The following is a 27,240-nucleotide window of genomic DNA, read 5'->3' as shown; positions in this document are numbered from 1 at the left end:
ACTATAAAGTAAACAGTAAACATCAGAGCAGAAATAAATGAGTAGAAACCAAGAAAACAATAGAACAATCTATGGAACCAGGAGCTTGTTCTTTGGACAGATAAACAAAATTGACAAAACTTTAGCCAGACTCATCAAGAAATACATAGAAAGGACACACACACACACACACACACACACACACACACACACACACACAAATAATCGTTGACACCACAGAAATACAAAGGCTTATGATAGAATACCAGGAAAAACTACATGCCAACAAACTGGACCACCCAGAAGAAATGGATAAATTCCTAGAAACATAATCTTCCAAAATTGAACCAGGCTGATATAAAATCTGGACAGATTACAAGTAACAAAATTGAGTTAGTAATCAAAGACTACCAAAAAATAGAAGTCCAGGACTAAACGGAATAACAAATTAATTCTAAAAGGCATTTAAAGAAGAGTTAATACCTATTCTTCTCAAACTATTCCAAAAATAGAAGAGGGAGAAAATCTTCCAAATACATTCTATGAGGCCAGTATTACCCAGCACCAAAAATTAAAGAGACCACAAAAAAAGATAACTACAGGCTAATATCCCTAATGAACACAGATATAAAAATCTCCAACAAAATATTTGCAAATCACATACAATAGTACATTGAAAAGATCATTCACCATGATTTGGTTGGGTTTATTCCTGGGATGCAAGGATGGTTCAATATTCATAAATCAATCAACATCATACAACACACCAACAAAATGAAGGATAAAATCATGATTATCTCAGTAGATGCAGAAAAAGAATTTGACAAGAGTTGAGATCCATTCATGACAAAAACTCTCAATAAGATGGGGTTAGAGGGAACATACCTAACATAATATAGGCCATATAAGAAAAACCCACAGCTCACATCATACTCAATGGTGAAAAACTGAGAGCTTTCCCTCTCAGGTCAGGAGTAAGACAAGGATGTCCACTCTCACCACTTTTATTCAATATAGTACAGGAAGCCTTAGTCACAGCAATTAAACAAGAAAAAGAAATAAGAAGCATCCATGTCAGTAAAGAAATTAAACTGTCACTATTTGCATATGGCATACTATACATATAAAACCTTAGGACTCCACCAAAAACACTACTAGAAGTAATAAGCATATTTAGTAAAGTGGCGGGATTCAAAATCAATACTCAGAGATCTGTAGCATTTCTATACAGTAATAACAAAGTTGCAGAAAGAGAAAATTTAAAAGAAAACCTTACAATCAGATCAAAAATAATAAAATATGGATGAATACATTTAACCAAAGAGGTGAAAGACTTGTACTCTGAAAACCATAAAATTTCACGTTATAGGTTTCACATCTTCAATTTCTTTTGAAAGAAAGGAAGGAAAGAAGGAAGGGAAGGGAAGGGAAGGGAAGGGAAGGGAAGGGAAGGGAAGGGAAGGGAAGGGAAGGGAGGAAGGAAGGAAGGAAGGAAGGAAGGAAGGAAGGAAGGAAGGAAGGAAAGAAGGAGGGAGGGAAGGAAGGAAGGAAGGAAGGAAGGAAGAAAGAAAAACAAGTAAGGAAGGAATTAAAGATGATACAAACAAATGAAAAGATCATCCATGCTCATGGTTTGGAGAAGAAGTAATATTGTCAAAATGTCCATATCACCCAAAGCAATCTACAGATTCTATGCAATCCACATCAAAACCCCAACAACATTTTTTACAAAACTAGAACAAATGATACTCAAATCTGTATGGAACCATAGAAGACCCTAAGTGATCAAACCAATCCTGAGAAAAACAAAGCTGGAGGTATCAAAATTCCAGATTTCAAGATATATCACAAAAAAACTGTAGTAATGAACACAGTACAGTACTGGCAAAAAAACAGACACACAGATAAACAGAACAGAATAGAGAGTCCAGCAATAAACCCACAATTTATAAGGTCAATTAATCTTTGACAAAACAGGGAAGAATATGCAATGGGAAAGAGACAGTCTTTTCAATAAAGGTACTGGGAAAACTGGGCAACTACATGTAAAAGAATGAAACTGGGTGACTTTCTAACACACTACACACAAAAAATCTCAAATTGGATTAAAGATCTACACATATGTCCTGAACCCATAAAAGTTCTGAAGAGAACATAGCAATAATTTCTCTGGAATTAGCCATCACAACATTTTTCTTACATGTGTCTCCTAAGGTCCAGGAAACAAAAGCAAAAATAAACTGTTTGGATTACATCAAAATAAAAAGTTTCTACACAGCAAAGCAAACAATCAACAAAACAAAAAGGTGGCCTACTGACTGTGAGAGGATATTTGCAAATGACATATCTGATCAAGGATTAGTATCCAAAATATATAAAGAACTTATAAAACTCAATAGCAACAAACACAAATAATCCAATTAAAAATGGGCAGAAAACATGAACAAACGTTTCTTCAAAGAAGACATCGAGATGGCCACCAGACACATGAAAAGATGCTCAATATCACTCATCACTAGGGAAATGCAAATCAAAACCACCATGATATATGACCTCACACATAAAGTAATGGCTAAAATGAAAAACACAAGAAACAACAAGTGTTGGTGAGGATGTGGAGAGAAAGGAACCCTTGTGCATTGTTGGTGGCAATGCACACTGGTGTAAACACTGTGGAAAACAGTGTGGAGATTCCTCAAAAAATTAAAAATGGAGCTACCACATGAGAGTATTTAATCAGGGAAAAGGAAAATAGGACCTTGAAAAGATATATGCACCTGTATGTTTATTTCAGCATCATTTACAATAGCCAAGACATAGCCAAGACAGGGAAGCAACCTAAGTGTCCATCAATAGATGAAGAATTAAGGTATATATTATTTATATACACATATGTACACATACATACAATGGAATATTTCACAGCCATAAAAAGGGATGAGTTCGTGTCATTTGAGGCAACATGGATGAACTCAGAGGGTCTTATGATAAGTAAAATCAGGCTGAGAAAGACAAATACCATATGATTCCACTCACAAGTGTAATATAAAAATAAACGAGTGAAACAAACTCAAAGCACAATCAGACCTATGAATACAGAGAACTGATGGTTACCAGAGGGAAGGTGGGTAGGGGATGGACAAAATGGGTGAAGGGGAAGGGAACTACAGCCTTCAGTAATGGAATGAGTAAGCCATGGGAATAAAAATCAGAGCATAAGGAACACGGTCAATGACACGGTAATAGCAATAGAACAGAACAGATGGTAGCGACACTTGTGAGTGCAGCACGGTGACGTGCAGACATGTCAGATCACTATGTTGTACACCTGAAACTAATGCAACAGCCTGTGTCAGCTCTACTCACATTAAAATGACAACAACAACAACGAGGAGATGGCTCTTTTCCCATTATAAATGTAAACAAAAATTATTTTAAAAAGGTCCTTTTTTTCTTCAAAATCTCTCCAAAGCTCTGAGTTTTCTCCATTTAGTTTTTGTCTTGATTTTAATCTTGGGGTTAACTGTATTAAAATTCCATTCTCTTGATATTCAATGCACCTGCTGCCCTGGTTATATAACTAAAATTTTGTCAATAATTTCAACCATATTTTTATCTATGCCTTCAAAGCACATTTCTTTTTGTTATCACATTATTCCTAGGTTGGTGCCCAGATGATAGATGTTGCCTCTAATTTCTTGCCATTCTCTACTGTTAGTTTTAAATTTATCATTTTGCCTTACAGCTGTCCCACTTTTCATGTGCATCTTTGATCGTTCTAACTGCAAACAGTAAACTCCCCTCGTCCTACTCTCATGTCTCCCAGATCTCTTCAGGTCTATCCATCTCTTGGCAATCTCTTTGTTGAGCTATTTCTAGTGAATAATACACTCTTCTTTTCCGTTCTGAAACAGTGCCAAAAACTCTGTAATCCATCCCCCACTAAAGAACATAAAACCTCAAATCTGCTTTTACTTGTCTTTCAAAAAAATCAAAGTTACGCCATTAGTATCCAATTTCTCAATGTAGGAAAATACTACAAAGATTTTCCTGGGTTATTGTCCTGGTGCATTTTTATGGCAGTGCTTCTGAGAATGTAGATCTTGGTCCACTTGCATGGGAAAAGCCAAGATCCCATCCTGTTTTGTTGAATGAGAATCCCTGAAAAGCAAGGTCAGAAATATGCACCTCTGAAAATCTCTAAAGTTTGAGAACCACCGTGTTACGGTGTATGAAATGCCCATACCTTTATTTAAACCTGAAACAAGTATAAAAACCATGAACTGAGTTTTTGCTGATAATGCTACCATTTTTCTGACTATGCAGATTCCAATTCCAAATTCCTCTCTTATGACTCTTCATGTGTTGCCCATGTGATTCTTCCTTGCCTGTGTCCTCACCATTCTCTCCTCCTGTGTTTTTCTGTGGTCCTACTCTGCTTCCTCACCTAAAGCCTTGCCCTCTCATTCATGTAGTGCTCTGATAGCTTCCTCAATCTTCTGACATTCCATGCATTGATAATAACTAAGATAACATGCTAAAATGCCACTTTAATCTCCCAATTATCTAGACAAAATTTAATATATTGTTACTGCAGGGATGCCCAAGGTGTTATTTAGTGGTGCAATTTACATACAATTAAATGCACAGATAAGCTTTGATGTTTTTGGAGAATTGTATAGACCTATATAACCACCACCATATTAAAACTTTAATTTCACATTTCTTTTGTCCAAAAACAATACAAAAATATGCTTAACAGATATTTACTGTTCAAGATGACACCTGCTGCTCTTGGCATGTGTATAGGGACATGGGCAAGGAGTCTTGAGGGAGGCATGGGGACTATGCAGTGCATACAGGGGGACAGAAGCACTGTCCCCTGTCTGCCTTCAGCACATGGCAGTGGGCTTGGGTTCATATCTGGCTAAAGTGACCTGTGTTTTGTAGAGTTCATTTTTCACTAAACGAATACTCACAAAAATGAATAAACAGCTGAGAACTATTTCTTCAAGTGAACCTCAGATGGAAAAGAACACTAATGATGTATGCAAAAGTGAACACCACGAAGGGACAGGATGCTCACTCCCATGCTCCTAGTACAAGGACTAAATGAATCATGCTATTAGGTCACATCCTGAAGACCCAAGCACATCAACCCAGCCTGACAATTTTTTTTAATGTTTATTTATTTTGAGAGAGAGAGTGTGGGCATGAGCACAGAAAGGGCATAGAGAGAGGAAGAGAGAGAGAGAGTCCCAAGCAGACTCTGCACCGTCAGTCTAGAACCTGACACAGGGCTTGAACTTACAAAACCACGAGTTCATGACCTGAACCGAAATCAAGAATCAGAAGCTTAACCAACTGAGCCACCTGGGCACCCCCAGCCTGACATTTTTAAACAATTTGTAGAATTACTTGAAATGCGGACTTACATCCAATGTAATTAATAGTAATCAGTACTCTATGCAAATGGTGAACATTAAAGTTTGAACTAATGGTAATGCACGCACAATGTTTAAACATTACAGGGCTTACTCAACTATTTTTAACTCATGGGGCAAGGAATGAAAAAGTTACTTGTTCAATCCAACTATTTACTATCTAAATCTAACATACACACACATGACCTGAAGTAGATTAGAGACAGCTACAAATTCTGGGCTTCCCACCAAGAAGCAGAGTCTATTTTCCCTCTTGTTTTTTAAATTTTTACTTATCTATTTTGAGAGAGAGAGAGAGAGAGAGAGAGAGAGAGAGAGAGAGAGAGAATGGCACAGGGGAAGGGAGACAAGGGGAGGGAGGGAGAGGAAGGGAGGGAGGGAGGGAGGGAGGGAGAGAGAGAGAGAGAGAGAGAGAGAGAGAGAGAGAGAGAGAGAATCCCAAGTAGGCTCCATGCTGTCAGCCAGGATCCTGATGTGGGGCTCAATCTCATGAACAATAAGATGATGACCTGAGCAGAAAATCAAGAATCTGACTCTTAACCAACTGAGCCACGTAGGCTGCCCAGTATTTTCCCTCTTCTTTTTTTTATTAAAATTTTTTTAACATTTATTTATTGTTGAGAGAGAGAGACAGAGAGAGAGAGAGAGAGAGAGAGAACATGAGCAGGGGAGGGGCAGAGAGACAGAGGGAGACAAAGAATCCAAAGGAGGCTCCAGGCTCTGAGCTGTCAGCACAGAACCCCATGTGGGGCTCAAATTCATGAACTGTGAGATCATGACCTGAGCCAAAGTCGGATGCTTAATGGACTGAGCCACCCAGGTGCCCCCCTCTTCTTGAATAGGGGCTAGATTCATGCTTGATTTGACCAATGGTGGCAGATATGATACCATTCCGTTTGGGGGCCAAGCTTTAAGAAAACTGGTAGCCTTCATTTGTACCTTCTAAAAAGTCAATGAGCTGCGGGAAAGGCTACAGAATAAGGTAAGCCCAGTGGGGGGAAGGGGGGCGTAACCACACTGGATGTCTCTATCCCTGGCTAGCTCCCGGCCGAATGCACACATCTGAGTAGCCTCAACGACACCGTGTGAAACAAAAGAACTGCCCAGCTGATCCCAATCAACCCACAGAAATATGAGAAATACCACAGCTGCCATTTTAGGTCACTAATGTCTGTGGTTTATTGTACAAGAACAGACAACTGAAGCACTAGCCACAGTCTCTACAACTTCCCTTATGTTTCCTCAGCTTACACTGTCTTCATGTTTTGATGAATTTCGGTTCATTTCCACAAAGTTTCTTGCCCTGAACATTATCTTTCTTTCTTTCTTTCCCCCCACTGGCCGAGTAACATAGCAAACCAAGTATTAAGTATTAAGAATCATAGTTTTCCCACAAACCCAGGGCCATAGCCTTTTGGGCTGTTACTGGAGAAAGAAAGATACTTCTATTTGATTTAAAACACTGTGTTTTAGAGGTTCTTTGTAAGGATATTTAAACTTGTACCTTTACTAACATATACCCTACATGCCCCATTACCCTAGATAACATACTTATCTTTGGATCAATCAATGCTCTCATTTTTAGCAGAAATTTTTGAGAGTTCCAGTATTTGTAGCTTATTATTCTACTCTATCGATCCTTGTAGGGGACAGGACAAGAAGCTCAATGTGTTTGGAAATGAACAGTTCTCTGGAACAATTTCCAGGGGAAGCCATAAAAATATGAACAATACTGATACTCAGTAATAAGACCTGTATAGTAGGAGAAACATCTCCCAATAATGTGTGGCATAAAATCAAGCTTCTCTCTCATGCCTACATGATAATAATAATAATACTGCACAATACTCCAGCTTATTAGCTACTAATAAGTTCCTGGGAACAGACAATAATAAATCCAGAAAGGAAAAGAAGAAAATTTCTGAACCAGTGGAAGTTACTCAGAATTAGAATCAACATCCTGGAAAACAGAAAGACCTGAGGGAATGAACTAATAGACTATGTGTGAGGTGACTTAGTGTTCGAAAGGCCAACATGTAGAAAAGGATGCAGTTATAAGGTAGGTGGCACTGGGAAAATAAAAGAAGAAAGTAAAAGCAGATAAATGAAAATTCTGGACTCTTCCCCAAGTATTTGTGAAATCCAAAATATCAAAAGGAGCGATTTGGGGGCCCAGGACATGTTTTCATTGTGTTATCCACTTAAAATACATATTTAAATCTGTATCTTCCTCATGGCTTTTTCAAAATGAGTATACTGTATGCCTGGGCACAAAAATACTAATACTTAATAATACTTATCAGAGTTAATGCATGTTTCTAAAAATATTTGAACCTAAGGTTTGTGGGTCTGATGTTGCTCTTCTTTTTTTATTTTTCCCTCCAAATGTTTCCCCCATGAGTTTGTGTGTGAATGGGGGAGGGGCAGAGAGAGAGGAAGACAGAGAATCCCAAGAAGGCTCGGAGCTATCAGCATAAAGTGGACATGGGCTCAAACTCACAAACTCATGTGAGATCATGACTTCAGCCGAAACCAAGAGTCAGATGTTTAACCAACTGCACCACCCAGAAGCCCCTGGTATTGTCATTCTTCTTTTATTTATTTAAAAAAAAATTTTTAGATGTTTATTTATTTTTGAGAAAGAGAGCACGAGCTGGGTTGGGGCAGAGAGAGAGGGAGACAGAGTGTGAGCGGAAGTTGGGGCAGAGAGAGGGAGACACAGATTCCGAAGCAGGTTCCAGGCTCTGACCTGTCAGCACAGAGCCTGACATGGGGCTGGAACCCACAAACTGCGAGATCATGACCTGAGCAGAAATCAAAGGCTCAACTGACTGAGCCACCCAGGTGCATGTGGTGTCTCCATTATTCACCAATGTGTTATACCACCTCTTTAATTGCCAAAGTATACATAATATTATCATAATGACCACACTGACTTTGAATAATAGGCAAAAGTAGCTATTAATCATATTTTTATATTTACATTTTAGTATGTAATGCTTATCTACATGTTGTATTTAATACATATTATTTGTCATACAGTAGATGCTCTGGTATGAGCATCCAGCATTAAAAACGCTAATATTACAAGCTGCTATTATAAACTAAAAGTTAGGAGACCTTCTTATATTATTAGACATAAACACATATTCTATCATATCTTTGTTAATGACGATGTGGGGACAGTCATGGAAATGCCCTTCTTTGTCTCATTAGAGCCTTGCACATGATCATCTTTAGCTCTTTGAACATCTTTGAAACACCCAACTGAAAGTCTTTGTTAAGTCTAATGCCTAGAATCTCTCAGAAACACGTTTGTTGATTTATTTTCCCTGCGTATCAGCCATTCTTCCCTGTTTCATTCCAGTGTCCCAGGTTCTCTTAAAAGCTGGTCATTTCAAACAATATTATGTGACAACACTGAACATCAGATTTCTTCCCTCCCCAGCGTCTGCTGAAGATGCTGCTCATTTGTTTTTCCAAGTAATGCTTTCTGAACTGATAACTCTAAAATATGCCTGCTTTGTCACGTGGGGCCACTGAAACCTGTACTGGGTTTAGTGTTTAGTTAATGATGGGGTGGAGATTTTTTACATACTTGGAAACAATAAGTATCCTAGTCTTTGTTTGGGAGCACTTGGCTGATGTTAGATCACAGTTAGTCCTTAATTCTGCTGTTTAAAGCTCCACCCTAGTCTTTTCTTTCTGCTTTGGCAGAAACTCAAGGTAAGCCAGATATGAAAACTTAAGACTTTCTCAGGTGTTTTCTGAAAATTCACCCGCTACTATTCTTACTGTTGTCCTTTCAAGATTCCTACAAATATGTCAACGTTTTTGCAAACCCTGTGGACATCATTCCTAACTTTCTTTTTAAGCTTACTGGTTAGCCAATCGCGTGTTCCAATTTTTGTCTATCGCTTCAGGCAGCAACAAAGTTAAAACACTTGCCTGTAATTGTTTTTGAGAAACTCCTTCCCCACTGCTCCCTAACCATCCCTCAAACAAGACTTTTTGTGCTGGGTGAAATCTGAGTTAGCCTTTTATATGGGTTCTTCCAGGGACCCACCAGCCAGGTCACATGATGTTTCTTTGGAAATGAGGCTTTGGAAGAGCTCCAGTTTTGTTGTTTTTGAAGAGACTGTCAAGATACTTTGGGAATGCAGGTTGTTATTTTTATTAAGTTTACTTATTTATTTTGGAAAAGAGACACAGCATGTGTGTGTGTGAGCAGGGAAGGAGCAGAGAGAAAGGGGTAGAGAGAATCCCAAGCAGGCTCTGCACTGTCAACACAGAGCCTGACATGGGGCTCGAACTCATGAACCATGAGATCATGACCTGAGCTGAAATCAAGAGTCAGACATGACTGAGTCACCCAGGTGTTCCAAGGTTGTTGTATTTAATGCTACCCCTGAACTAACTAGCAGGCAATGTGACTCAGGCAAATGAAAAATTCCACTAAGCTAAAAAAAAAACACAACCAAGAGTCAGCTGTTTTTCTTGAATAAATGTTCCCTGGGTTGCTGTAAGACTTGGTTAATTCAGCAATTAACGATCCAAAATTATGATTTCACTTTGGTTTATACTAGTTTGTCACAGCTTTTAGGGAAGGGAGATTTTTCACAAGTCTTTCCTTGATTATTTTCAATGACTTCACCTGGAATAATTCCTTAAATTATTAAAATATTAATCTAATATTACTTGTACTGTGATTTTATTATACTGAATGTAACAAGGACTTTCTTAAATGTATAATTCAGTGTTTGTGAAATGATAAGTACACCCCCAAAAATTCAGTGCATCTAAATTTATGTCAGTTTTATGGAAAATTTTAGTTTACCATAAAATTCTATTTTGCACTTAATCATTTGAGATTTTATTGTCACTTTTGTTGTTGTTGTCCTTTAGTGAATGCTCCAACTTAAACCTAAATTTCATCGTCCTAAGAGTAAAACACAGAAGGGGCATCAGTTAGGCTGGCTATCAGAGGTTTCCTCATTCCCTCCAAAAGTCATCCCATTTTGGGATAAAGGAATTTCCATTTTAAGGCAGGAGTCAATTTTGAGGGATTTTTTTTTGAGTTTTCAATCGCTTATACTCTGAATATCTTTCACTCAGAGTATCCCTGCTAATCCCATCCTTCACAGGTAGAATGGTATCATTTTTCTGTGAAGAAAGCCAATGGACACCTCTAGGAAACAGTGGATTGAGGTGACACAGGGTGAGGTTGTTGGGGATGATCAGTGGTAGAAGAGTTATTTCCACCATTGACGATAGTTACGGTAGGACCAGTGAAGGAACTGGCAACAGTCCTTGGATGGCCCTTCTGCACACCTGAACATGCACATCCTCCCATTTAGTAAGTAGACCACCAAGAATGTGCGAGAGCAGTGGGGAGCTGTCCACATGAAGGCTGAGAAAACTAGCTCTGAGGGACGTGCACTCAGAACTACTGGGCAGGGGGGACTTAAGGAAAATGAAGAGGTCTTGCCAAGTAAGGAAAATCAGAGCCATGGAAATCCTGTTGTGCACGTTTCTCTGTGTGTGTGTGCTTCTGTTCTTACCAGTCTTGTCTAACTTAGGAGAGGTGATTTTTCTTCCTAATGGTAATGGTGACATGAATTAACATTATTGAGCACTAGCTTTTTCCCAGGCATTATTACACATTTACCTATATTGAATCGAATTTTCAAAACCTTTTTATAGAAGGTCTGTTTTTAATAACTCCATTTTATTTATTTATTATTTATTTATTTAATGTTTGTTTATTTTTGGGAGACACAGACAGAGTGCGATCATGGGAGGGGCAGAGAGAGAGAGAGAGAGGAACACACAGAATCTGAGGCAGGCTCCAGCCTCTGTGCTAACAGAGGGGCTGTGCTAACAGAGGGGCTCGCACTCATGAACTGTGAGATCGTGACTTGAGCCAAAGTCGGCCGTTTAACCGATTCAGCCACCCAGGGGCCCCTAAACTCCATTTTCAAGAGGAGCCATCTGAAGCAGAGAGATGAGTAACTCACCTAGCATTATATGATTAATAAGTGTTACAGTCAGGATTTGAATACAGTTCAAACTATCAGTACAAGGCCCCATCCTCTAGAAGTGCAAATGCTATAAATGACATCATTTTATTTAACTTATTTGTAAAAACAAAGACAGTGCTAGTGGTTGTGTCTATTGTTTAGGACCATCCATCATACTACATTGGTGGTTGGTGATACAGGCCGCCAATACATCATTCTGTTCTCCTTACTACCTTGGCTTCTCCATTCGCTCAGAGTAAATGACAAAGTCGATCGATAGCATACTAGACTCTGTAAGTTCTGACCCCTCTGTGTCTCACCTCCTCTTTCTACTTCCTCTCACTCACTCATCTCCAACACTCCTGGTCTCCTCGATGCTTCTGAAACCCAGCAGGCAAGCTCCAGTTTTTTATCTCCGCCTATTCTCCCAGACATCAACATGGGTAACTGCGTCAGCTTCTGTGAGACTTTGCTCAAATCTCATCTGTTCAGTGAGGTGTGCCCTGATCATCCTATCTAATGCTGCAGTTTATACTACAACACCTCTCTGTGCTCCATTTTCCCCACAGTGCTGACCACCTTCTCTCTTCTATAATAAACACATAATACGTTTCTTGCTTGTTGCCTTTGCTTCTGCCAGAACACCAGCTCCACGAAGTGAGGAATCTGTCTCCCTCCACAGAGTAGGTGCTCATTTATCAAAAGAAAAAATAAATATAATTTCTAAGAGTGAAAGAAACTCATGAACACCACTGGATTTCATCCCACCATGGGAAGCAGGCTTCTCCAACACTGGCTTTCAAGTTCATCCTTTGAATTTTACACATGCTGTCTCAACTTTCTAGGTAATTTCTCTCCTGTGTTCTACCTGGGAACCCTGACCCTTCTGCCGAAATAACTTTCTACGTAATTTTCTCCACCCCTCCCTAACCTAGAACTTCTACCTCTCACCTTTGCATCTATAGCACGTAGCACAGTGACTGACATACGATCAAACCTCCAGTTGATGAAATGAACAATGGTTATTTCTTTTGATCTATGCTCCAGGCCCTTACAGACTTCAAAGACTGACGCTTATGTTCATAAGGACTTTTTAAAAATGTAATGATCTCATCTCTACCATGGGGTTATGATATGTGCACAGTTCCAGACACCAAAGGCTTGAAACAGAACTGCTTTATTTTCTTTACAGACAGCATTTCTCAGTAGGATATAGGATCATATTTGGCAATCTGTCTGGTGTCTTGTAGGCTGCTGTATTGTTAAGTATGTGCACATACACACAGACTAAAGGCTCAGGAGTTGAGAGTAGTGCTGAATTCCACTGAACAGTCATTCTGAAGCCCATTTCAAGAGCAACCCCTTTCTCACTAAGAGAGGGATGGTCTCACATGCATCTGTCTCTCTAGATACTCTAAACCATGCAAAGCAGCAACATCCATGTTTTAGCAAAAGCAATTTGGGAAGAGTGGCATAATCACATTCTCATCATTTTTGCTTCAGTGCAATTACCAGTCTATGTACAAGGATGAGCCAGAAGAGCTCCTGTGAATCTTTTCAAGGAAAAATCAGCCAAGGGTACAACGTGTTGTGAGCCTTTGGGGACTCGTGATCCTTCTCCCATATGGTGCCAAAAGCCCTTATTTAATTCACTCACGTCGTCTCAGAATTACATAATTGTCTTCAACCAATGATAAAGTACTAGTAGAGCAAACTGTACATTTTCAATGGACTTTTTTCAAATTTTTCTTAGAGAATTCTTTGTGACGGAACACAGAGAAAGTTACCAATATGTAGATTGATATCCTATTTTTTTAAAGTTGTTTCACTTTCTTAATGAAAGTTTTCCATTTTTTAACACTTCTCACTAAAGCTAATTCTGAGGGGAAAGTTGTGGTTTTGTTTTTTTTTTGTTTTGTTTTGTTTTGTTTTGTTTTGTTTTGTTTTGTTTTGTGAGAGAGCGCCAGAGAGCACAAGCTGGGGACGGGGAGAGGGAGAGGGAGAGGCAAAATCTTTTTTTTTTTTTTTTTTAACGTTATTTATTTTTGAGACAGAGAGAGACAGAGCATGAACAGGGGAGGAGCAGAGAGAGAGGGAGACACAGAATCTGAAACAGGCTCCAGGCTCCGAGCTGTCAGCACAGAGCCCGATGTGGGGCTCGAACTCACGGACCATGAGATCATGACCTGAGCTGAAGTCGGACGCTTAACCGACCGAGCCACCCAGGCGCCCCAGGGAGAGACAAAATCTTAAGCAGACTCCACTCTGAGCGTGGAGCCCAATGCAGGCTGGGCTCAGCCTCACAACAGTGAGATCACGACCTGAGCAGAAAATAAGGGTCGGCTGCTTAACCTGCTGAGCCACCCATGCACCCCGAAAATTATTATTTCTGAATTTATTTTTACATAAAAATAATAACTTCTAAGAAGGCCACCTTTGTTATTAAAGGTGTTTCCTTTGATTGGATACAACTATTTATGCATGATTCTAGAACGATGAGTGAGAGTGTAAAATGTTACCAGATACGGACCAACAAGGATAGAGTAGAGAATGCCTGGTCTATCTGCTGGCGGCTGAATGTTCCGGTCCTGGTCAACAGCTTGGATGGGCGGGGTAACCACGATGGGGTTCAGTTCTTCCTGGAAAAAAAAATGGGAGCGTTTAGTCCCACTTTATTCTTAACGCCTCATGGAGAACTGACACTCAGATATGAGACATTACAGTCTGGACAGCTAGGCAATACCTGAACTAGTAGTGAAACTCAGCTTTCAAGATTTGAAATTTAACACATTAGACTAGTTAATTTTGAATTCAAAGAGGGAACAATGTGTCCTCAGGGTCAGAATGAAAAGTCATAGTAATTACACACTTAGAACTTTATACCAGGGTTTTCTCCTAAGAGGAAGACGAGGAAGAAAGAGATCAATAAATCTGCATCTGCCCTAGATAATTAAATCAGAAGTGTGAGGCTACCAAATATAATTTTATCTGTCTGTAGACAAGATTTGTAAGAATATTTACATTCTTTTTCTTCCTAACTCATGTTTTAAAAATTACTTTTTAATTACATTTAAAATTAAAAAAAATAAAAAAATTACATTTAAAAATGTAATCCCTTAATTACATTAAAAACAAAATTTTAAAAATCAATGCTTTAACTGAATAGAAATCAAAGCCCCATCACTGCAAATGTCATATAGCATAATTAATTATATATTATGCATGTACGTACATGCATATAAATTTAATTTATAATTATATGCAAGAGGACTCTGTTTAAAATCATAATATATTTCTCTAAGCCAGTGTTTGCCAATATGATGTCCAGTGGTATTCTGTTCCACTATCAGGATTGGTAAGCAGTTTTCTGTGCAGGACCAGATAATAAATATATTTAGGCTTCGCTGGACAGAGTCTCCGTGTCAGCTTCTCAACTCTGACAATGTAACACAAAATCAACCAAGTGGGTATGACTATGCTGCAATAAAGCTTTATTTACAAAGACGAATGGTATGTAGGACAGAGTTTCTTGGCCCCTGTACTGAATGATCAATCATTCTTTGTAACAAATATGCTGAAAAAACAAATGTGCACTCTTCACAGATAAGCTTGCGACACAGGATATGAAAGAAACTTTCAAAAAGTGAATCCACTTTCCTGCAGGTCTTTTCAGAGACTTTTGTGCTAATTTGCATAATGGCCATCTAAGAAGGGGGTGTTATTTGCACATTTTCTAGAATCATCCATTAACATCTCCTTGAACTCTTACATTGCCTTAGAAAACAGTCTGAGAAATACTGCTTTAAGTCTCTGCAAGCCCTCAGTCCAAACATACTAGTAATTTTAAAGGGAAATAATGTCTGTTTCCATATCTGACTTCACAGTCTAAGGAATCACTGCAACGTTATTTTATATTACATCTTCTCAAATGAGAGAACCTTGAAATGTATCATATACTTTTATATAAAATCAGTACTTTCTAATCTCAGCAGAAATGTAGAGTAGTGGCCTGCTGAAAAGAAATGCAAGAATATGAAACTGTAACGTGGAATACTTAATTTTGATTAAGTTACGGTAAGTTATATTAAACACAAGTATATTGCTAAAACATGTTAAATTTTTGAAGTTGAAATGATTAAAGGTAATCATTGAGCAAATATTTGGAGTTCACATACGTCTTAGGGGTTCTGCAGACTTAAAAATCTCTAATAGGCTCTCCATAGCCCAAACGTTTTTAATATCTTCATAAAAACAAAGAGCTCCTGGTAGGGATAACTTTGTAATACTGTATTCACCTTTTTAATGTGTCTTCAGATCCATGAAACTGTCAAACCAATATCAAAATCACTCCATTAAATCAGGATGACTACTGTTCTTTTGGTTGTTGTTCTTTCCACACAATACAACACATCACAATACAACAGTCTTCCTCAACTCTTTCCCTTGTTCCCTATTTCTGTCCCTCGTTCTCTGTTTCACTCTATCATTGTGTCACTTCTCTCTCTCTCTCTCACCACACACACACACACACACACACACACACACACACACACACCTGCCCAACAGACAATTTCCTTCCTCTGTAATCCTGTATTTCTCCTGACACTGAAAGCATCCAAAGCTCTTCAAGTCTGTATGTTTGAACACAGGAGTGGAGGGCTGATAGGTCATCCTAGACATTTGTCAAAGCAGCCTGATGGCATCAGCCAAAGTCAGCATGCAGCCAAGCTACTGCAGTTCTGGTTCAACTAATAAATCTGTGGTGGGTCTTCCAAAAGTACAGTAGCATGCAGATCTTGCGAAGGGAATTCAACTCTCAGGATGTTTTGCAGCCTGTCTTCCTTCCCATGGCCAGAGAAATATACTAAGGGATCCTAGACTCCTGCTTTTTGAAATAACTTACCTAGAATTAAAAGCAAAACAAAACAAAAAAACAGAAAACAAAACAAGAAAAAAAACCTGAACCTGAGGTCTTCTGGGAGAGTGCTAAACATGACCAGATCACATTGGGGTTTCTCTGCTGACACCTTTCTCTGCTAAGTGACCAACACATATACAGTTTTAGTTTGGGTAATGAGTCACATAGTTTAAAATCCTCTTCCTGCACAAGTTGCTGGAATGAGAAATGGGGTTTCAGTCATATTTTTTAAAATTATATGAACAACAGGAAAAAAAAAAACTAAAAATAACACAATAAACAAAACCAAAAGGGAGGGAAAGGTTCTAGTTAAATTCCTCATCTTTCATAGTTGGTTATTAATAAATGTATGGTGAGAACTGAAGAAATAAAAAGAAACAAGTACGCCGTTTAGAATTACGTGACATCTAGAATCAGAAGAATTGAAACTAGAAATACCAGCATGTGGCTGTCTCGGGAGAAGTGGGCCTAGAAGTGAAGAAGGGAGGTGGGATGAAATGTATTTAAAGCCATTCAGTCCTGGGGCGCCTGGGTGGCGCAGTCGGTTAAGCGTCCGACTTCAGCCAGGTCACGATCTCGCGGTCCGTGAGTTCGAGCCCTGCGTCGGGCTCTGGGCTGATGGCCCAGAGCCTGGAGCCTGTTTCCGATTCTGTGTCTCCCTCTCTCTCTGCCCCTCCTCCGTTCATGCTCTGTCTCTCTCTGTCCCAAAAATAAATAAACGTTGAAAAAAAAAAAATTTAAAGCCATTCAGTCCTGTTTCACTGTGTAGTTTCCATACTCTATACTAATTTTAATATTATAAATGAGCAAGTTGTACTAGTGAGAATACAATAAATAAACCCTCTTGGTGAAGGCTTCAATGAGTTTCTGGAAATTTGGGAGTACAGTTGTCTTATATAACTTCTTAGGACTGATTTTTGTCTTTTCTTACAAGGACTAGCGACTTAAGAAAAATTTTTTCTTAGGCTACTCTTCATGAGGTTTTTTTTTTTTTTTTTTTTTTAAAGAAAATCTAGGTTTAAAGGTGAAAAGGATGAATTCTCAGCTATGATTTCTAAGATTACATCCCAAGTATATTGGGCTGCTTGAATCTTGAGAATTTCTAACACTGGTAATATGTAACATTAAAGGATATTGTACTTTGTGTAGGATGCTACTGTTACAGTATGTAATGAAATTTTTTATAAAGGTAAGTAGCATTTAAGCCAGAGTTGGAAAATGAAACATATACTCATTAGAAGAAACAACATAATAAGATGCATCAAGTTTTGAACTTCTCCATCACCAAAAATCTCTGTATGGGAGATAGCCAGCCATTGGAAGGACATACAACTAACCAAGGAAATGCCAGCGAGAAACTATTCCTTAGAAAAGAAAGAATTTTATGGGGGGAAAAACATGCAATCATGTATAATATTTGGCAAGTTAATATCTACTTACTAAATACATTCATGTCAATTTGTATTGTACTGAATTTTCCAGCCCGGTAGCAGGTCACCACACGGAGCCAGACCTGAAGGAAACCGGCCCGCAGTGACCACTGCCAGAGCAGGCTCCCCAGGCCTTAGAAAAGGGGAAAAACTAGGAGACGCATTTCTTTTGAAGAACCATCCTCTTCAAGCAGATAGTAACTACTGCTCCGTTCCTCTCCCGCCCCCTTATTTCTCTTAGCTTCTAATTTTACCGCTGGATTAGAGAAGAAGAATTATGCTGAAGAACTTGGAAATTCACCCATGGCCTAATTATGCTTGGGTATCCTTAAGGACAGGATTACAAGGTTCCCTTATGACCATATAATTGCAGTAATTGCTCAATTAGTCTCCACAGAAGGCTCTGTTGGCAGGTGCACACAAAATATCTAATAACCCACCGCCTAGCCTAGTGAGGAACTGTTTGCAACATATTTGCTTCATCAAGTTGAATTCCAGGAGACACATAAAAAAGGCATCCAAACACTGCAAAGCTCTTGGGCGCCTTGCCCCTAACGCAAATCTGTCTTCTCTGCAGAGAAGGCAGCCTTCTTTGTCTTTGAGAAGAACTCATATCTTTGAGAAGAAGTCCCATCTCCTGAATTCTGTTCATGCTGAGGCGCACATGTTAAAAGTACACAGAAGAGTGGATTCACATTTCCCCGCTTTGAGTCCCCAGAGTTAAATTCCCTGACATATTTAGTGATGGTGATTTCATATAAAGAGATTCATGTCATGAAGATAATCATAGAAACTATTAAACAATAACGAAAAGATTGTCTCCAGTAGAAATGCTGCATAATTCTATGATTATAAAACCCAAGATTATTCCCCTAGGGACATAAGCTTCGTATCCAATTAGCTTTTCTGGAGGGGTGCCTTGTCTTTTCAGTATATCTAAGACAATGCTTTCAGGTTCAACTGCTGAATTCTTTTTGAGAAAATAACAAGAGGCGATTGGACTGTTGAGGTAAGTGAGGGTTAGTTACTCCTTCTACATCTTCAACACCAGAATGAGAAAGCAAGTTTCAGTTGGAATGCTGCTATTGTAGTCTATGTATAGATATATCTGTAACTATTTATACACATAATAAATAAATGTATTGGCAAGCACAGAAGATTAAAGACACTGTTCTTCAATTGTATACTTTTGTTTTATTCTGAAGTGTCTCTGAAAAAGTTTTTGAGATATATTTTTTGTCGTATATCCTGTGATGGACTGCTGTATTCCAAAAGTGCATCTGACCATCCTTGCAACTGCATATTTGATCTATAGTTCTAATACCTACATTGTTTATAAAACATTTCTTTGAGCCTTTGCCTTTGATATTTATTTGCTTAGACCTAATGTAGTTTGAGCAATTTATTATTTTTTTTTGAATTAGGAAAAGAAATTTATTTTATTTTATTTATTTATTTTTGTAATATTGTCTTTATTTTTTTATTTTTTTTTTAATATATGAAGTTTATTGTCAAATTGGTTTCCATACAACACCCAGTGCTCATCCCAAAAGGTGCCCTCCTCAATACCCATCACCCACCCTCCCCTCCCTCCCACCCCCCATCAACCCTCAGTTTGTTCTCAGTTTTTTAAGAGTCTCTTATGCTTTGGCTCTCTTCCACTCTAATCTCTTTTTTTTTTCCTTCCTCTCCCCCATGGGTTTCTGTTAAGTTTCTCAGGATCCACATAAGAGTGAAAACATATGGTATCTGTCTTTCTCTGTATGGCTTATTTCACTTAGCATCACACTCTCCAGTTCCATCCATGTTGCTACAAAGGCCATATTTCATTCTTTCTCATTGCCACATAGTACTTCATTGTGTATATAAACCAGGATTTTTTTATCCATTCATCAGTTGATGGACATTTAGGCTCTTTCCATAATTTGGCTATTGTTGAGAGTGCTGCTATAAACATTGGGGTACAAGTGCCCCTATGCATCAGCACTCCTGTATCCCTTGGGTAAATTTCTAGAAGTGCTATTGCTGGGTCATAGGGTAGGTCTATTTTTAATTTTTTGAGGAACCTCCACACTGTTTTCCAGAGCGGCTGCACCAATTTGCATTCCCACCAACAGTGCAAGAGGGTTCCCGTTTCTCCACATCCTCACCAGCATCTATAGTCTCCTGATTTGTTCACTTTGGCCACTCTGACTGGCGTGAGGTAATATCTGAGTGTGGTTTTGATTTGTATTTCCCTGATGAGGAGAGACGTTGAGCATCTTTTCATGTGCTTCTTGGCCATCCGGATGTCTTCTTTAGAGAAGTGTCTATTCATGTTTTCTGCCCATTTCTTCACTGGGCTGTTTTTCGGGTGTGGAGTTTGGTGAGCTCTTTATAGATTTTGGATACTAGCCCTTTGTCCGATATATCAAATATCTTTTCCCATTCCGTTGGTTGTCTTTTAGTTTTGTTGGTTGTTTCCTTTGCTGTGCAGAAGCTTTTTATCTTCATAAGGTCCCAGTAGTTCATTTTGAGCAATTTATTTTACATAAATAATGAAACGTATGCTCAGGGATGTGTTTACAAGGATTATTTGTTGCAACAAAATACAACTTGCTTTTAAAAACTAAACTTTGTATGGAAGGGCTATATATGACAGACTTTTATAAACCATAAATCCATAACCTGATGAACTATCACCAAGTTGTATTTAATTCTAAATGCCATGATACTAAGAACTAGAATATTGTCAATATTTCAGAAGCCCTCTATTCTCTATATTTTCTATCAATCGCTCTTGCTCCTTCCACTCTAAAGATGGCCTGCTTTCTATTATCATAGATTAATTTCACTTGTTTGAAACTGTATACAAATAGAACTATACAATGTTATTTAATTACTGACTTTGTTCAAGTATTACTGTGCCTTACATGGTCGGCATGCATGTGGGAATTAGGTACATCAAGTGTAGTCCCTGCACTCTCGTTTTAATGGATGTACTGTGTTCATTAGACAGACACCCCCAACTTTGTTTCCTTTTCACACTGGTGATGGCGTTTGGGTTGTTTCCAGGGCATGCCGTGACGAACAGCACTAGGTCCTTCTGCGTGTGTTCTTACACATGAAGGCATTTGTGTGAAATATAAGAAAATAATTGTCAGACATGCATGTATGGGCTAGGTCCCTGCCATTTTAAGTCTTCTAAACTTGTTGTGTGAGCTCACGTTCTATTGTGAGTGGTCCACTGCTCTGCTGAGAGTTGGTAAGTTTAGCCATTCGGTAGGTACGCATCGTTACCTCACAGTGATTTGAACTGTTTTACAATGTTGGACATTTGTGAAGTGTTGTTTCATGTCTTTCGTCCGTTCTCCTACTTTGCCTTACTGGTTCATAAGAGCTCTCCATATATCACAGTGTAAGTCTTTTTATCAGCTGACTGTTCAATAAATATTATATCCCACTCTATGGCTTTCATTTAGACCCTATTAATGTTGTCTTGCTGAAGAAAAGTTTCTCATTCTCCCACTTACCCATTTTTCTTTCCCTTTATACTTGTCTATTTCCTCTACCCATCCACATATTTTGACCTGAGGTATACCTGATAATTTCCCTTATGCATTTCTATACAGAGAATATTGCACTCTTCCTTATTAAAATTTATCTAACACTCACTAGAAGTTTGAGTTTCCTTGTGTCTGAGTTTCCTTGCCTAGAACTTTCTTGAGAGCAGGGATCGGTTGTATCGACAGCACCAGAAATACATGTGTTACACAGGCACTAAGAACTGTTGAATAAGAGACTTCTCAGTTCTGTATTATTCAGGGTATTCATGAGCCTCACTGACCTAGCCTTGCTCTCTGGGCTCCTGTAAGACATCCAAATACACATACTGAGGCTGTATGAGCATCTTTCATTCACAAAGATACTACACCCACCTAAAGGGAAGAGTAAGGTGGCCACAAGAATGCTCAGAATACACAGATGTTGGCTCAAAGTGCTTCACAGCGATGGCCTTCAGTGTAATCAACAGTCTCTAAAACATTCCAGGAGACTGAGTGGCGAGCTCCTGCATCCTAAGTAAAACTTTCCAGTCTTGCCAAATAAGTTGCAATATCACCTCTTGAGAAGTTGTTTAATCCCTCAGCCTTTTAATCATAATTTTCATAGTGAAGTTAATAATATCTACATTTCATTAATTAGTATAGGGATTCATGAAAGACAGTATATAAATGAATAAAACAGTAAGTGCCATGCTCAGTAATGGAAGTCATTATAGATCGTAGTATTAAGATTACTTTATTATTTTAATTGTATTATATTAGCATTAAAATTGGCTTCAAGTTATAAGCAGAAAGAGAGAGAGAGAGTGATGGGATTTTTTTTCATTTCTAGCTGGAAGCTAATTTTACCATATCTTGCATATTTTTCTTGAAACGTGACACTGACATGGATTTTGAAGGTTTTATTTAGAATTGCATACCTGATCAAATGTTTGAGGGAATGAAGGGGGCCTATCATAACTATTTGATTTTAGACCAAGATTTAGATCTAAAAGCTGCAAAGAAAATTATCTAATGATTAGACTTAAACATAACTTTAAGATGGTGTATCACAGAGTTGAATATTCACTTAAAATGAACATTTCACTTTATTAAACGGAAGCTTCAGTGAAATTCTTTTCAGTGAATATACTAAGCTGAACTAGTTTTACATCCAATTTATAAACTCATTCCCTACACTTTGCTTACAGAAAGTCTGCGATAATTCCCTAATTTATTAAGAAGTTCTTACGGAGAAGCGCTCAGTCACAGGGACTCAAAGTACATGTACACAGGTTCATTTAGAATTCTTTTAATAAAGACATCTATTGATAAATATTAAGAGAGAGCCCTGACAGAAAACTCACATGTTAAACTACTCCGAGTGAGATATTCAAAATACCAAGTATCAGAGAAATTCAAGTATGCATAACTTGAAGAAAGTAAATTTTGATCCATGTAGCAGAGGTGAGACTCGTGGAAAGGCAGGATATGGTTGCATCTGATGGAGGCTGGATAAGGGAGTTAGAAGAACCCACAATCTATAGGTAGATAGATAAATATAAGACAGATTGATAGATAATCTAGGAATATTTTGGGGTGAGCCATTAAAGTGGCATAAAAACAGTATAGCTTAATTTTCATTATTATTACATTAAAATTTCACATAAAAGTCCACAATTTTCACATTGGCCATGGAAGACATCTGTAGATACATAGCAAAAAATTATTTTCTTGTCTTTCTGATAAAGAAAAAATCATCTTGGAGTATACTGTTAAGTACAAATACAAATAAAAACATTTGTGGGTCCATTTCTGGGTTCTCTGTTCCGTTCCATTGATCTAAGTGTCTGTTTTTGTGCCAGTACCATACTGTTTTGATGATTCCAGCTTTGCAGTATAGCTTGAAGTTCAGGATTGTGATGCCTCCTACTTTGGTTTTCTTTTTCAGGATTGCATTGGCTATTCGGGGTCTTTTTTGGTTCCATACAAATTTTAGGATTGTTTGTTCTAGCTCTGTGAAGAATGCTGGTGTTATTTTGATAGGGATTCCATTGAATATGTAGATTGCTTTGGGTAGTATCAACATTTTAACAATATTTGTTCTTCCTATCCAGGAGCATGGAATCTTTTTCCATTTTTTTTGTGTCTTCTTCAATTTCTTTTATAAGATTTCTATAGTTTTCGGGGGCACCTGGGTGGCTAAGTTGGTTGCATGACTCTTTGGCTCAGGTCATGATCTCGCTGTCCATGAGATCAAGCCCCACATTGGGCTCTGTAGCTTCCTCTGTGTAGCTTCCAGCTCGGAGCCTGGAACTTGCTTCAGATTCTGTATCTCCCTCTCTCTCTGCCCCTTCCCTGCTCATGTTCTCTCTCTCTCTCAAAAATAAATAAACATTAAAAAAAATTTTAAAAGTATTCTATAGTTTTCAGTGTATACATTTTTTTCACCTCTTTGGTTAGGTTTATGCCTAGGTATTTTATGGGTTTTGGTGGAATTGTAAATGGGATCAATTCCATGATTTCTCTTTCTGTTGCTTCATTATTGGTGTATACAAATGCAACCAATTTCTGTGCATTGATTTGCTATCTTGCAACTTTGCTGAATTCATGGATCAGTTCTAGTAGGTTTTTTGGTGCAATTTTTTGGATTTTCTGTATAGAGGATCATGTCATCTGTGAAGAGTGAAAGTTTGACTTCCTCCTTGCTAGTTTGGATAGCTTTTTTCCTTTGTGTTATCTGATTGCTGAGGATAGGACTTCCAACTCTATGCTGAATAACAGTGGCAAGAGTGGACATCCCTGTAGTGTTCCTGACCTTACAGGGAAAGTTCTCAGTTTTTCTCCATTGAGGATGATATTGGCGGTGGGTCTTTCATATATGGCTTTTATGATCTTGAGGTATGATCCTTCTATCCCTACTTGAGAGTTTTTATCAAGAAAGGATGCTGTATTTTGTCAAATGCTTTCTCTGCCTCTATTGAGAGGATCATATGGTTCTTGTCTTTTCTTTTATTGATGTGATGAATCACGTTAATTGTTTTGCAGATATTGAACCAGCCCTGCAGCCCAGGTATAAATCCCACTTGGTCGGCGTGAACAATTCTTTTAATACGTTGGTGGATCTGGTTGGCTAACATCCTGTTGAGGATTTTTGCATGTACCCAGAAATGGACTCACAAATGTATGGCCAACTAATCTTTGACAAAGCAGGAAAGAATATCCAATGGAATAAAGACAGTCTCTTCAGCAAGTGGTGCTGGGAAAACTGGACAGCGACATGGAGAAGAATGAACCTGGACCACTTTCTATAGCATACAAAAACCCAAAATGGATGAAAGACCTAAATGTAAGACAGGAAGCCATAAAAATCCTAGAGGAGAAAACAGGCAAAAACCTCTTTGACCTCAGCTGCAGCAACTTCTTACTCAACACATCTCCAGAGGCAAGGGAAACAAAAGCAAAAATAAACTACTGGGACCTCACCAAGGTAAAAAGCTTCTCTACAGCAAAGGAAAAATCAGCAAAACTAAAAGGCAACCAACAGAATGGGAGAAGATATTTGCAAATGACAGATCACATAAAGGGTTAGTATCCAAAATCTATAAAGAACTTATCAAACTCAACACCTAAAAACCAAATAATCCAATGAAGAAATGGGCAAAGGACAGGAATAGACACTTTTCCAAAGAAGACATCCAGATGGTTAATAGACACCTGAAAAAATGCTAAACATCACTCATGATCAAAAAACACAAATTAAAACCAAAATGAGATACCACCTCACACCAGTCAGAATGGCTAAAATTAACAACTCAAGCAACAACAGATGTTGGCAAGGATGCGGAGAAAGAGGATCCGTTTTGCACTGACGGTGGGAATGCAAACTAGTGTAGCCTCTCTGGACAATAGTATGGAGATTCCTCAAAAAATTAAAAATAGAACTATCCTACAACTCAGCAATTGGACTACTAGGTTTTTATCCAAGGGATACAGGTGTGCTCTTTCGAAGGGGCACATGCACCCCAATGTTTATAGCAGTGCTATCGACAATAGCCAAAGTATGGAAAGAGCCCAAATGCCCATCAATGGATGAATGGATAAAGAAGATGTGGTATACATACAATGGAGTATTACTCGGCAATCAAAAATAATAAAATCTTGCCATTTGCAACTATGTGGATGGAACTGGAGGGTATCATGCTAAGCAAAATTAGTCAGAGAAAGACAAATATCATACGACTTCACTCATACAAGGACTTCAAGATACAAAACAGATTGTAGGAAGGGAAGGGAAGCAAAAGTAATATAAGATCAGGGAGGGGGACAAAACATTAGGGACTCTTAAATATAGAGAACAAACTAAGGGTTACGGGAGGGGTTGTGGGGGGTGGGCTAAATGGGTAAGGGGCGTTAAGGAAGAAACTTGTTGGGATGAGCACTGGTGTTGTATGGAAACCAATTTGACAATAAATTTCATATTAAAAAATAATAAATAAATAAAGTAAAAAAAAACAAATACAAAGACAAAGTATTTTAAACCAAACAACCCAGTGATAGCCCACTGCCCACATGGTGAGGTATTTTCCATCAGTATTTGTCACCCACGTATTTATCATCTATTCACGCACATGGTATTTCACCACTTTGCATGTACGAATTTTGCTATTTTACCTCTCACTACTTCATAATCATAGTTCTAAGCCAATAAATATGCTTCAAAAACACAACTTGAAACAATATGCAACTTCCACTAGGGTTATAAATTAGGCTTTACTGTTGTACACTTGAGTTGCTTGTATCGGATTTGTTATCATTCTGTGTCTTTAATTCTATCCATGTGTTAGATTCCTGGATGCAGAATTTCTGGATCAAGGAACGAGAACATGTTGAACTCCTTTGTACAAATTGCCAGATGGCTTTCCAGAGAGACTGTGATGGTTTATTTCCTCCTCAGTATTTATAACAGCACATATTTGTGAATGCTGAGGGTGATATATGCCTAGAGTATTGCTAAATATGTGTAAGGTTTAATTTTACATTTCTTTGGTTGCTAGCATAATTTATGTGATATATCTATTGCTGATTCTTCTGTTCATTTACTTTGCCTATCTTTTTTGATTTTGATATTTTAAAATTTTATTTCCATGGCATATGTGCATAGAACAGAAATCAACACTTTGTTAGTAGTCTTACAATTTTTTTAGTGTGTTGTTTGCCTTTAATGTTACTTGTTTTTGACATCTAGAAACTTGGCATTTTTATGTATTCAAATTTATCCCTCTTTCTCTGTTTGATTTCTGCTTAGTCTTTCACCATCTGAAGGTTCTCTAAATGCTGAATTCCATTTAGTTTCAGGTATTATGTTTCCAACATTTAAATTTAATGTTTCAGTCTATCAAGAAAGTTGTATACTAAGGACTTAATAGTCGTCAAAATGTGGCTGGAATTTTAACTATTTTTTTTCCTTTTTTGTGAGCAAAGTAAAACTATTTGCACACTTTCTTTGCTTTCGCCCTTCTCCATCTTAAATGGACATCAGCAGAAAATTCAATCCCTTCCCCAAACCAAATAATCCTGTTTCTATCATATTGTGTTACACTGTTTTAATAGTATTGATTTGTCTATCACCACAAAAACTTAAAATAGCAATTCAGACCTCCTCTATCCTATAAGACCTGTGAAGTTCAGGAATGTGCGTGCATGGAAAGCAGGCGTGGAAAGGACGTACAATGACTTAAAATTAGGAACTGGATCCAAATAATCTGGGTTTACAGAAAACCAGCAACAAAACTGGTAGAAAATGAATATGATGGCATTCCAAACAAGAAAATACCATGTCATTGCATTTGTTGTATCTAATTTGCGACAATTCTTCCTCCAGGTCCTGAACGCCCTCCCCACCCCGCCACACACACACACACACAC

General features: G+C 38.1%; 1 protein-coding gene across 8 annotated transcripts in view; it reads right to left on the bottom strand.

Annotated features, from left to right (window-relative positions):
- PCDH15 (protocadherin related 15) overlaps window positions 1-27,240 on the bottom strand; it is a 1,549,353-nt gene that overhangs the window by 376,257 nt on the left and 1,145,856 nt on the right. For all 8 annotated transcript variants that reach the window (XM_045040943.1, XM_045040941.1, XM_045040940.1 and 5 more), the window contains one exon: window positions 13,974-14,082. In XM_045040943.1, coding sequence (XP_044896878.1) covers window positions 13,974-14,082 — 109 coding nt within the window. The remainder of the gene's footprint in view (window positions 1-13,973; window positions 14,083-27,240) is intronic.

This window comes from Felis catus, chromosome D2 (assembly GCF_018350175.1).
Source record: "Felis catus isolate Fca126 chromosome D2, F.catus_Fca126_mat1.0, whole genome shotgun sequence".
In the NCBI taxonomy this organism is placed as follows: Eukaryota; Metazoa; Chordata; class Mammalia; order Carnivora; family Felidae; genus Felis; species Felis catus.
Note: the sequence above shows the minus strand (reverse complement) of the source record. Positions and strands in the feature narration are given on the sequence as shown.